The sequence below is a fragment of the Myxocyprinus asiaticus genome, chromosome 21, assembly GCF_019703515.2.
Source record: "Myxocyprinus asiaticus isolate MX2 ecotype Aquarium Trade chromosome 21, UBuf_Myxa_2, whole genome shotgun sequence".
Taxonomy (NCBI): Eukaryota; Metazoa; Chordata; class Actinopteri; order Cypriniformes; family Catostomidae; genus Myxocyprinus; species Myxocyprinus asiaticus.
Genome location: NC_059364.1, coordinates 17607682 through 17621288, shown reverse-complemented (window position 1 = coordinate 17621288; position 13607 = coordinate 17607682). Strand labels below are relative to the sequence as shown.

Below are 13607 nucleotides of genomic sequence, written 5' to 3'. Positions count from 1 at the left end.
GATCGTTAACCTTTTTAACTATAAATCATCACTTCCGGTCAGCAGCTCTATGCGCATTTATGAGATGGTGGAGTTCACTTAGTCTAGTGTGACGTATGGATGTAATCTCATATATTTCTCTTGGTTGAGACATTCAGGATAAGCACACAAATGCCCCATTGTGAGTAAACAAACAGATACAGATCTAAACCAAAACCAAGGAAGCTTCTGTACAGCGTTCCTCCTACTCAGTTGTAAACAGCGCTGCTCTTCCGGGTGTGTTGCACGTGCATCTGTTTTCACGTGAACATGCCAACACGATTACGTCAAGCGCATACTGCTGCTCACCGGAAGCGATGATTTATAGTTAAAATGTACTTAAATATGGATCTTTTTTGCAGCAAAAGTGATTTTTTCCTCTTTAGAAGACATTCATTTAACCAGTGGAGTCATATGGATGATGTTTATGCTGACTGTTCTTTTTGGAGCTTCAAAGGTTATCACCATCCACTTGCATTTTAAGGACCTATTGAGCTAAGATATTTTTATTTTTTCTTCAATATTCTGATGAAGAAAGTAAGTCAGACACCGCTTGAATGGCATGCAGGTGAATAAATGATGAGAGAATTTTCATTTCTGGGTGAACTAACACTTTAAGGTCCTCTATGGTTTTGCCTAATCACTGTTTCTGGCGAAAGACCATGAGAGGGACAGAGATGTTTTTTGTTTTTTTTCTTTTCACTGTTCTCTCTCTGCAGGCTTTTGTTCATGGTCCCAGCAGTCCTCATAAGGTCAGCTTCCACAGCATGAGCAGGGTCAGCCTGTTCAGGTAAAATGCACCTGTCCTTTTCACAGACTTGCAGTTTCATTCCAGGAATTCATTCGATGTTGTGAGTGTTGTGGGTTTGGTTTGTTTGCAGAACTGTTAGCATAGAGAGGGACAGTATTAACTCCGTAATGGTGAATGAAAATCCCCAAGATCAGCATGAGAGGATGTTGGTGGCTGCAGCCGTGTCTCTCTCTGCCTCAGGTACGCACACATGATAATGATTGATTTGAGTTTTGTGGGTTTGTAGGAAACCATAGTTTCTGTCTAAATACCATAGAACAATCACTGTTACTGCCATTAAAAGAAATTAAAATAAGATTAACTTCAAACAGTATAATTTATTTGTCTATATATTTTTTTATTTGTTTTGTAACAGTGGTGGCTAATACTAAATTACCATATTTTTAGTGTGGTAACATTAGCTGTAGTAATAATGGTATTCTTGTGGAAAATATGGTTTCCATGGTAAATATTTCTTAGGAAAATTCTTATTGTTTTGTGTGCTTATGTACAGGTTCTCATATCCTGTTGAAGGAAACATCTCTGATGCCTCCCATCCCAGGCCTTCCCTCCCTTGTTACTATGCTCTTCACCCCTGTCATGGAACTACGGTAACAATCACAATGGAAACCCCCACTCTCACATACTTGCATATTCTCACTTCATTCTGGAGCAAAAAGTAAGTTGGTGTTGGAGAGGAAGATATTCAATTGATCCCACCAATCACAAAACTCAAGGCTTGTTGTTCACACTTAAGTGCACATTTTAATCCTTACATTTTCACACTTTTTGCACAGAGTGTGAAAATATACAACAAAATTTGCAACAAAGTAAACATTGTGTAGGTCGAGGTTTTTTTTTTTTTCATTTGTTTTTTCAGGCAAAAAAACTTCCCAACCAATAAGTTATAAGCATCTAGGTCCAGTGTCTGGAATCGCCATTTCAGATAGACTTAGAGGTTGTTGATATTGTTGGTCTCGGAGTTCAAGCTTGTTGCCTGAGTGTCAACAAGCAAGCAAAGCACAATTATATGGCAAGCAATTGCCTACAAAATGGGAATGTTTAAGGCCAAGTCCACATTAATCGGGATACTTTTGAAAATGGCATCTGTCCACACTGCCGCTTTCAAAAATGGCCTCTGTCCACACTGCCGCTTTCAAACGTTTTCCAAAAGTTTCTTGTCCACACTGAAGCGTGTTAAATCCCCTCACTGCATATGCAAGAAAAAAACTTAAAAAGTGTGGCCCTGTGCCATTTCTATGTATGGTATGAAATGCAATTGAATGCAATGTGAAAGTTGTGCGAAGTAACATTTATCTTTAACAATGATATCAAAGTAGATTGCAGGTACAATAACACCACTACAACATGGGCCACCATCTTGAGGTTTTGGGTTAAATGATTCACATGACTGCGTCAGTTGACAAAAAAATACGTCATAGTTTTCGAATATTTCCATTTTCCCAGTCCACACGACAATGCGAAAACGCTTTTTTCAATTTTATCCACTGGGGAGTGCATTTTATAAAAGCTCAGTTTTCACTGACAAAACACTGTCTCGGAGTGTACGGAAGGCCAAAACATAGCAAAATTAATGTGTTTTCAAATGAAAACATATGAGTGTAGATGTGGCCAAAGATTCAATTTACTTTGCAGTCTTGGTGAATAGATTTGATGGAATTTTTCATTGGCAATTCTTGTTGTTTTATCAACTTTTTTGTGTGATTTGGTCTTTGTGAGGGTATTTAAATAGCTGTAGACCTTTCTCCTTCTGACAACTTGTGGTTGCCATATCTCCTCCACTCCACTCCAGTTCCCCTTCTTTAATATATTGTTTTTGTCTAGATCTGGCCTAGGTCCTGGATGAAGCACATTCACAGCAAACCTCAAATCACACGTTTACCTTTCTAATGATTCTTTTTATGCATTATATGAACACTGGAACTGAGTCATTGAATATTGTCATCTGAGTTTAATGCACACATACAGTGATGTACTTTCTCTACAGTACTAATGAGGACAGGACCTGTTTTACTGGTGCTCTTTGCGGACTGGGCTGGAACTCCATTTCTCAAGATGCATTACTTCCTGAACATGACATTGAGCTTGCCTTTGATGTCACGTTTGATATTGAAGACATCACAGAGGTATGACTATATTCAGAATGGCATACTACCATACCATATTGTTTTTGCAGTGAATATAGTATGTACACTGGCGGCCAGAAGTTTGTAATAATGTACAAATTTTGCTGTTTCAGAAGGAAATTAATACTTTAATTCACCAAAGTGGTATTCAGCTGATCTCAAAGTATAGTCAGGACATTAATGATGTTAAAAAACAGCTCTATCACTATTTGAAAAAAGTCATTTTTGATCAAATCTAGACAGGCCCCATTTCCAGCAGCCATCACTCCAACACCTTATCCTTGAGTAATCATGCTAAATTGCTAATTTGGTACTAGAAAATCACTTGCCATTATATCAAACACAGCTGAAAGCTATTTGGTTCGTTAAATGAAGCTTAACATTGTTTTGTTTGTTTTTGAGTTGCCACAGTATGCAATAGACTGGCATGTCTTAAGGTCAGTATTAGGTCAAAAATGGCAAAAAACAAAACTGCATTCTCAAACACTGGTGTACCGTGGCCGGTGTGCCATGGAACTTGTAGAGCTCCAGCATTTGCGAGTGAAAATTACTGCGTGTGAATTCGGACAATTATTTGGCTGCGCCGGTGCGAGTGACAGCTGATCTTACACCCAAAGTTATGAACTTATTATTGCAACCTACAATCAGAATAAAAGCTCCCTGATGCATCTTGCATCATATAACATGATTAGTTAGTTTTGCATTCAAAGCGCCGTTTTCTCAGTCTCACACGGCTGCAAGCGCTCTCCTCTTCTCTCTTTCGCGCACACGCATAGACCGAGAGATAGTGAAGATATACCACGTGAAAATGGTTTAAGCGGAGATTCTTGCTTTTAGGCCTATCTATCAAAATGACGGACAGTGTTTTGAATAATTAATTATTGATGGATGATGTCTTAACCTCGCGCTCAAACGCAAGTTTTTGAGAAAAAGAGTGAGTCAAATAAAAATGCATGAATCCATAAAATGCGCGATACCAGTAAACAGCTTGTCAGCGTCCTCGTCTAAATCATCTTTAGCAAAATCTCAAAAAAATAACCATGAAATATCACTAACAATAAGAGCCTCTTTGCACAACTGCGAGAGGGTGACAGCACACCGAACCGAACATTATTCTGCTTCTAACGGAGGTGCGCATTGTAACATTATAACCACGCACTGCCAGACTGCAAAAACCTATTAAAACTGCATATCCTGTTGAAATGTTCACACTTTATAATGAGACTACCAAGATGCTGCATGTCATCACGCTTATGCAAATTCCAGGTCAATGCAATTTCCAAAAAAGAAACAAACATTGTTTTATAATCATCATATTATTTTTATCCGTCATTATTCTTTTGCGTATTTTTCCTAAATAAAAATGTTTGCGTAGAGCCCTGATTTGTCCTTACAACCTAAATAAACTTTTTCAAATATTCCATGAAATTTGTGTAGTACATTTTTTTTAAATATTTTTTTCACAGATATAATTTACCATGGTTTCAAGTCCATTTTTAATTTCAGATTTGTGTTTCAGGTTTAATACAGTTTATTTCACATTTATGAGGATGTATGCGTCATTGTATTTTGAGGAAAAAAATGGTGTTCCTTGGAAATTTAATATTTACAAATGTGCCTTGGCACAAATAAGTTTGAGAACCACTGCTCTAGAAACTCGTCAGTCAATCATTGTTTTGAGGATTGAAGGCTATCCAATGCTTGAAATTGCCAAAAAAACAGAAGATTTCATACAAAGGTATACACTACAGTCTTCAAAGACAAAGGACAACTGGCTCTAACAAGGACAGAAAGAGATGTGGAAGGCCAGATGTACAACTAAACAAGAGGATAAGTACATCAGAGTCTGTAGTTTGAGAAATAGACGCCTCATGTCCTCAGCTGACAGCTTCATTGAATTCTACCCACTCAACACCAGTTTCATGTACAACAGTAAAGAGAAGACTCAGGGGTGCAGGCCTTATGGGAAGAATTGCAAAGAAAAAGCCACTTTTGACACAAAAACAAAAAGAAAAGGTTAGAGATGGCAAAGAAACACAGAGATTGGACAACAGATCATTGGAAAAGAATGTTATGGATCTTAACACCATTGAGATTTTGTGGGATCAGCTAGACCGTAAGGTGCGTGAGAAGTGCCCGACAAGACAGCCACATCTATGGCAAGTGCTACAGGAAGCGTGGGGTGAAATGTCACCTGAGTATCTGGACAAACTGACAGCTAGAATGCCAAGGATCTGCAAAGCTGTCATTGCTGCACGCGGAGGATTTTTTCAAATTGTAATAGTAATTTTTCACATTATTAATGTCCTGACTATACATTGTGATCAGTTGAATGCCACTTTGGTGAATAAAAGTACCAATTTCTTTCAATAGGAGCAAAATCTGTACATTATTCCAAACTTTTGGCCGTCAGTGTATATTGTGCACATTTTCTGTATGGAATACCCAGTTGACATACTGTATTTGCCTAAATTTGTAGTATACAACAGAGTACAGATTTTTAAAGATATACTTATATAGCCAAACATGACAAAAACCAACTTGCAAAGTCATGAAGTGGTCCTCATTAGTTAAAAAGGCTCTTGAATTGACCAAATCATTTTTTGCTTTAAATCTACTGATATTAACAGGTTTCTGTGAGGGTTAGGTTTAGGGGTAGGGTTAGAGTATAGATATAAATATCATTACCTCCATATAAAAACCATTGCGTCTATGAGATCCACACTAATATAGTGTAACACGTGTGTGGATGTACATGTGTAGATAAATGCATTGCGAGGCACAGTGAACAGGTTGGTGTGTGAGGGAACAAACGGCCTGTTGAACTTGAGCACTGAAAAGATCAGCAGTCTGCAGGAGGAGGCACGAGAACGACTCATCAGGTACTCATTCACTCTCTCTGATCTGATTGATATAGAAAATCATTTGAGTCATCCCTTTAGCATCCAGAGAGTTTAAAGGAAGTTGTGTTAAGCTCATATTTCTGTTAAAGCACTATCACATTAATTCTTGCATTAAATTTTTTTTTATTTGAGATGTAATGTTGTCTAAATAGTTATTTAAAGGGAAAGTTCACCCAAAACTTAAAATTATCATCATTTACTCACCCTCATGCCATCCCAGATGAGTGTGACTTTTTCTTCTGCTGAACACAAATGAAGATTTTTAGAAGAATATTTCAGCTCTGTAGGTCCATACAATGCAAGTGAATGGTGACCAGAACTTTGAAGCTCCAAAAGCAGGTAAAGGCAGCATAAAAGTAATCCATATGACTCCAGTGGTTAAACCTATATCTTCAGATGCAATATGATAGCTGTGGGTGAGAAACAGATCAATATTTAAGCCCTTTTTTACTTGAAATTCTCCTCACTGCCCAGTAGGTGGCGATATGCATGTAGAATGTGAATTGACAAGAACAAAAGAAGGAAGCTAAAGTGAAAGTCAAGATTTATAGTAAAAACTTAAATATTGATCTATTTCTCACCCACACCTATCATATCACTTCTAAAGATAGATTTAACCACTGGAGTCATATGGATTACTTTTATGCTGCATTTATATTCTTTTTGGGCCTTCAAGATTCTGGTACCCATTCACTTGCATTGTGAGGACCTACAGAGCGGAAATATTTTTCTAAACTAGAGACACACATGTGACTCTTTATCTGATTTCTTTATCTTCAGACTCTTTATTAAAAACCCTCCCAGACCAGAGTGCACACCTGTGTACTATGACAAACCCAAGAAATGGAACTTGGTAAGATCTGTTTTGAGGTGTGGGAAGAAGGTTTACTTGTATCAGCCTCTCAGTAGAAACATCACTGGGATCTTGTGTGTCATCAGGTGGATCGTTCACAGCAGATGGAGCTGCAGGAGAAGAATGATGGAAAATCCAAAGGTGCTCTGTTTCAGCTGCATCCCATCACCTTACTGAACATGTGAAGGGCATCACACAGCTCTGAGGAGTTGTGTTACAGGTGATAGGACATGTGACTGCATGTATAATTGAACTGTATTCAGACATATGAGGCTTGCGTCTCCCCGCATTGCAGAGGAGGTAATTTTGTTGGGTTTTCATAGTACTATCAGTAGAAAAACATGTATATGTATGAATGTTACTTCTGTTAAATGTGTATTGGTTTATTATGACAAGTAAATTTCTTTTATGTTGGTCAGAATAGAAATTCAGCCGTAAGAGCATGCAGGGTTCATCCATCTGTTTTGAAAAAAAAAATAATAATAATATTCGACTTCTTTATTTCAATGTTATAATGTTTTAGGCAAAGCCTGTTTGCTGTTTGTTGACTCCAGTTGGAAACTGTTGAGTTTACATCATGTTTCTCTGTTCTTGCTGTAGATTGATGTTTCCAGTAAATAACTTGTTTGAATTCTTTGGCTTCTCTTCTTAAAGTGCCAAGTTACAGAATGCTAAAGGAATTACATTGTTTCAACCTTCCCATATTGAAAGCTCAAATATCTTTGTAAGAAAGAGATATTTTATATGCACTTAATTTTAAACATGGTTGTCTTATAATTACTAATCTTATATTCATTATTTTAACATTGTTCAAGATTTGAGATTTTTCACTTTGTCCACCAAACCACACTCAAAATCTCCAGTTGCATTTACTGTGGACATCAAGAGCCTTAGAATAGTTTTGGAAATTGGAATTATTGATTCCTGACACATTCGCTGATATTCTGTATAAGTATTTAGAGTCACTTTTCAATGATAATTTCACAACCATAAAAATAATATTTGTTCATGACCCTCTTGCAACCATATTGAGAAACTCTCTTAAGTTAATTTTCCCCCTTTTTGGAATGACACAACACCAACCCACCTACATTAAGGAACATTTATTTTTCTCTTTCGTCAATTAAATACAGAGTGCAAATAGTTAAAGACTTTAAAATAACCGAACACTGAACATTGTACAAAGTTGGACAGAGTTTAGTACAGCTGAAGTTGCTCTGCAGTCTGACCGTCAGGGGCCCTACAGAAGGACCACAAAGCTTTTCTTTAAACTCATACATGTGTCCCTACTGATTTGCAAAAAAAAATTACAGTTACCACATTTAGTCATAACATCTTCAAATTATCATTGTGCTCAGATACACAGAAAAGAACAAAAAAGTAACCAATTCACAGTTCGACTTATAAGTATGTCTGTACATAGAGCCAGTGACAGTGAATTTAAGCAATTAATCGACATGGCAGCAGGAGATTATATGACAGGCGTGAGCTTCATTTTTGTGTCACATTTTACAGCAGGAAATATGAATTGCAACAAAGCAGAGAGAGAGAAAAAGAACACTGTAGAGATAGCAAATATTTACTCAAGACTGGACTTCATGCACTTGAAACAGAAGCAATGGAAGAGAGAAGCACTTTGCATCCCTCTGGTATATCTATAGCTCTACGGTCGCCCACAAGGTGTTATGTTTGTGAATCAGTGTTAGCTATTAGTGCAGGGCTTCACCAGTGACTGGCAACAGTGTTTTTTTTTAAGGTACCATTATACTAACATGACTATGTTTTTTGAGGTGGTATATTGGCCTCCTATGTAGTTGGGGTCCTTTAGTGCTGGCAAAAGTTGTCATTTTTACTGGCTATAGTGTTTATTTGTATAGAAGCGGAGAGTTTATTCCTTCTTTTTGGCCCCTGGAACCTTGTCTCTAATTCTGCAAAACAAACAGAAAAAAAATAATTGGGCTTCCCTGTCTTTACAATAAAAAGTGGAATTGAAAACAAATTTATTCAGATAAAACATGGGAATTTTAAAAAATTGTGTTTTCTAGGCCTGAAAAAAATCATGGTAATCAATAAAATCATGTAAAAAGTCATGGATCTTTTCTAGTTATGCTCGGCTACAATTTGAGCTATGCTCGGCTAATTCTTTTCAATAAATGGTTCACAAATCTAAATTATTCATTAGCGAATCGGTCTGAATCAAAATTATAAAAAAAAAATAAAAAAAAAAGACAAAAAATCTGTATCCATTAATCTCAAATGGAAATTCAATGTTTATAGTTAATAGTGCACTCACTTTCCCATTATTGAGTTAACATTGGAGCGCACCAGGCCCAAGTATTGATCAATCTGCGTCTGAAAGAGAGAGAAAAGGTGTGAGAATTCACCATACACAGCATAGACCATAGAAGTATGCAATGTTTTCCAATGATCATTGTGTCCGATAACATTTACCTGGTACTTCTCGTAAACAACTGGCACGGTGAACATGGAAACTACAGCTAAAGAGAGAAAGAAATAGGAGGGGTCTGGTCAGGACACAGACACTGATTGAGCTGCTCTTTCAGAATGCTGCATGATGTCATTTGATTACAGTTGTTTAAGGTTATAACACCCTGACCTGGAACAGTGTGTCCAGATCACCAACTCTCCTAATGTGGAATTTTGAGTGTGTACTTGAGATGGGCAGAAAGTCATTGTATATTAAATGTGTCAAATGTAGGGCTGAGTTAATAAAATCGAAATCACAGTATGGACTGTGCAATTTATTAAATCCCCAAAAGGCTGCAATTTCATTAAATAAATGTACTTATAGTCTGGATTAAGATGGTCCAAGCACAGACACTGTGTTTTGAACTGTCTCAGCAGCTCGCAAACGGTGAACAGCCCAAAAAAACTCCATCCGTGTTATGCGTTTTTCTTATAACATGCACTGAGAATGCAAAGTGCAACGATATCACTTTTAATTTCACGTAATTCAAAACATTCTTGTAATAATGTGACACTGGGGCACATAGTAGGATGTTGCATTTCACCACATTGTAAATGAGGAGCATGTTTATTAAAAAAAAAAAAAAAGCTATACAAGAAATACAAATGTCTTTAGTTTGCAGTTATAAAAGGCTTGAGGGTTTAATAGGACAAATGCTGTGTGAATGTAATGAAATAACAGAAATATTACTGTTGTACTACAATAAAATTAACATTAATAATCATTCAATACTACATTACATTAATGTAATATTACAGTTTGCTTTTGAAATTGACTTCCATGTATGATGCTTTACATTTAAATAATTTAGTATAATTTGCAGGTAATTGTTGTTTAATCATCAGCTATGTATTGATATGTTGGTACATTTACCAATTTTAATATGATTAACACAAATGTATATTTATGAATATTTTACCATGAACTCATTAAGTGGAAAACATTTAAACTTGCAGAAACCCAGTTTGATAAGCAGTGTTACATGTTCAAGGCCTTGCTGAATGTGTGCCCCAGCCTGGATAAATATACATTTATCCCTTACATTATTTAGCTGTCATAACAGCTGAAATCACTCAGCATATTAATAATAACATACTATTCTTCAAATCGGTCTGATATTTGCAGTCACATCTTATACTTGTGTGGGGGAGATCAGTCCCATCACACTAAATTTATTTCTGCTGCAGTGTGCATATTTAGATATGAGGTTCCACATGCTTCTCATATCTTGTCACTGAATAGCTTGTATTTTTCAAAGCAGTCTTCTTTTAGCTTTTATTCAAATAGCTGGGGACCAAATTTCAGTTGTAGAATTTTTGCATTTATTTGGAGTGAAAACACACACAAACACACACTTTATCTAAAAAAAAAAATAGCAAAATCTATTTGATATTTCATATGATAATGAATAAGTAACTACAGCAACCAGGATATGTTTTCCCCCATGGTAATTCACATCCTATAGATAATTGGTGTTGCCAACTGTATCGTGTTAATGCAAGACTTTGGTTGTAATCATATTAAGGATTCCAATCTTAGATGTCTGTGGGTTTAAAGGAATTCTTGAAACTTTCATTTTTATAGATTGGGCAATGTTTGAAATCACAGAGGATATTTTTTTATCATTGCATTTTTGTAAATTAACATTTAGAATGTAATAATACTGTAGTTAAAGCTTCGAGGTGCTTGAAAAAGATGATTAAGGTACCTTGAAAATGCTTGAAAAGTGCTTGAATTTCACTCTTAAGAAGCGTTACAAACCCTGCTATTAGCTATGAAGCCTTTTTGATGCTTGTGTACTCCCAAAAGTTCACAAAATTAACCGTTAGCAGATATACACGTTCCAAATTGACACTCTTTTACTTCTGGGAAAACAGACCAAAAATATTGATGACTCATCTTGCACTACACAGATTTTAGTCCTATCAAATGCTCTTTAGAATGAGATCATCACTCCACCTAATCGCACTTTTCCACTGCACGTTACGGATCGACTCGACTCTGCTTGCTTTTCCACTGCAGTTTAGTGCAGCTTCAGCGTGGGTGGTATTATAGGCTGATCGTCATAGTTGTGCTGTCTCTACTGCCTTGACATCATCTTAAACGCGACACAAACATTACTGAACATAAACAATAACACGACTGCTAGCTGTTAGCTACTAGCTCATTGTGCTGCATAAAGCAGTTGTTGCATGGTGATTTTGCCTGGTTGTTTTAGAAGCAAGCTTTCCAGTAGCTGGTCAACTAAATTAAGTGACGCTTTCAAGCAGAATATAGAGTTAACATAACAAAACGTACCATCCTCCATCGTGGACTCCAACAATGCCGAGTCCAGGGCACTCGCCCTCCCATTGCTCACCGGTCTATTGCCATAGCTAGCGTCTATTTGGTCGAACCACTTCCACTTTCTTCTGTTTGAACCACTCTGGCTTTTGTGGTCCTTGATGGTTCTGTAGTCACTTTTACGTTTTTTTTTTTTTTACTTTTCCCTACACTGTTGATAGGTCCGGTGGTAGCCGTGTGTGGCCAACAGCTGATACACTTTCTGAAAGACTTTTTTGTTTCGCGTCATTTCGTTCGTCGCTAACGAGAGGAACGTCTGCACCTCGTTTATTGACCACGGCGTGGTTTTGCGCACAGCCATTTCTTTTTACAATTCGAAAGTCGCGTGAACAAATGATATTGCTGTCGCCGTTGCTAACTTTAAAACTAGTGGGTTGATGTCCTGTGTCACAAATCCAGTGATGCTGGTAGTGACAATTCTCTCTGACCAATCAGCGATCTGCAGGGTTTTGACGTCACATTTAGTCTCGGCTCGCTTGGAACCTCGACCGAGGTGGTACTAAAAAAAAAGTACCAGGTACTATCCACAGTGGAAAACCCCCAAAAGCGAGCAGAGTCGAGTTGAGTAGATCTGTACCGTGCAGTGGAAAAGCCCCATAATACCACCTGTGAAGAACTAGCACATAGCAAAACATGCTTCACAGCTGATATCAAAAAAAAAAAAAAAAGGACAAGCTCTTCAGTATGTCCCACGTAAACATACTGTTTTATTAGGAAATAGTTCAACACAGGAAAGAAAACTGCACTTGGAAAACGATTTCATGGTGTTTCTTCATGGGATAATTTAATGGTCCAAAATGTGAACCAGCTACCTTTACCTTCTGGTGTAGAAGAGTAGTTAGTGTGGAAAGTGAAATGTGTACTATCTGTGTTGGTATGTATTCTTACCAAGAATCAGCAGGGTCAGGCCATTAAAAAGAGCGCCCACATAGGTCAACAACCACATCAACACTGCAAACTGAACACAGAGTTTTTAAAAAAAATAAAATTTAATTTTAATTTTTGTATTATCTTGACACCCATAATACCATTTGAAACCTTTAAAGGTGCACTAGTAACTTTTCTTATGTAAAAAAATATATATACTTTTTACCGCTAACAAAATTAATGGTACTTAAAAATAATAAGATGCATACTAAATACAACATTGGTAATCCCTCTATTTATCAGACTCTTTTGGTTGCAGAATAAATTAATCATGTGATAAACATGCTTGCGAATAGGGTTTTTCTATCATGACATATGGGGCTCTATTTTCATGAGTGCGCCAAGCGCAACGACTGTGCACTATGTCTTATCCAATTTTCGTTATCTGTGGGTGTATGTGCGCAAACTTTGGTGTATTGTGTGTTAATGAAGTTGTGAGGAATAGGTCATTGCGCTAAGACGTTTCAAAAGTATGTCTGTTTTCAGCGCAAAGTCTAAACTCAGTTCCTGTATTTGCAGATCGGAGATTCCACTAGCAGGTGATAGTTCATTTCCAATCTGGGAAAATACAGAACATCAAATATTGTCTCCGATTTTTTTTTTTAACACTTCGTTATTTTGTTCAGTTTAGTTAGAAGTGTAATTTAAATGTAGAAATATTTTTGGTTTAATTTGTGTTTCAATAAATTACATTTTTCAAAATAAAAATTGACTGGTAGTAGTGAAGTGTGTTCGATTACAATCACTGTTAATACTAGCCATGATTTGTGTCAGTAGATGAAAATGATTAATAATACATACATTCTCTATAATTTAATGGAGCATAAATCCAAATCCCGATGATAACCATATTTTCCATGCATATAAATGGAGCATGTCACTGTCATAAAAATATGCCTGACATTCAACAAAAAGTTAATGCACAAAAGAACTTAAGTCCATATTTTTATTCTTCTAATTCATTGCATACAGTCAATTTACACAACTACTTATGAATGTGCTGTCTTTGTTTATATCACTGGTGCTTGACAGGGAATAGACTATATAATAGGACACAGATGGTGCCGGCAAAAAAGAACCTCAGAATTAAATTGCACTTGACCCAGCCCATTAGCACTTTGCACGTGCAGTTTCGCCA

The 13607-nt window shown here is 36.7% G+C and overlaps 2 protein-coding genes across 5 annotated transcripts in view; one reads left to right on the top strand and one right to left on the bottom strand.

Moving 5' to 3' along the window:
- The window catches only part of tdrd9 (tudor domain containing 9), a 28021-nt gene extending 20623 nt beyond the window's left edge, over positions 1-7398 (top strand). The window contains exons 29-35 of the mRNA XM_051648276.1: positions 738-808; positions 900-1009; positions 1323-1419; positions 2817-2955; positions 5719-5837; positions 6639-6711; positions 6798-7398. Of these exons, the coding sequence (XP_051504236.1) occupies positions 738-808; positions 900-1009; positions 1323-1419; positions 2817-2955; positions 5719-5837; positions 6639-6711; positions 6798-6896 (708 nt within the window). The 3' untranslated portion in view covers positions 6897-7398. The remainder of the gene's footprint in view (positions 1-737; positions 809-899; positions 1010-1322; positions 1420-2816; positions 2956-5718; positions 5838-6638; positions 6712-6797) is intronic.
- Positions 7399-7799: 401 nt separating this feature from the next.
- Positions 7800-13607, bottom strand: part of LOC127412234 (reticulon-1-A-like) — a 35087-nt gene continuing 29279 nt past the window's right edge. For all 4 annotated transcript variants that reach the window (XM_051648447.1, XM_051648451.1, XM_051648449.1 and 1 more), the window contains 4 exons: positions 12431-12500; positions 9163-9209; positions 9005-9063; positions 7800-8639 (listed from right to left, as the gene is read on the bottom strand). In XM_051648447.1, the coding sequence (XP_051504407.1) occupies positions 8600-8639; positions 9005-9063; positions 9163-9209; positions 12431-12500 (216 nt within the window). In that variant the 3' untranslated portion in view covers positions 7800-8599. The remainder of the gene's footprint in view (positions 8640-9004; positions 9064-9162; positions 9210-12430; positions 12501-13607) is intronic.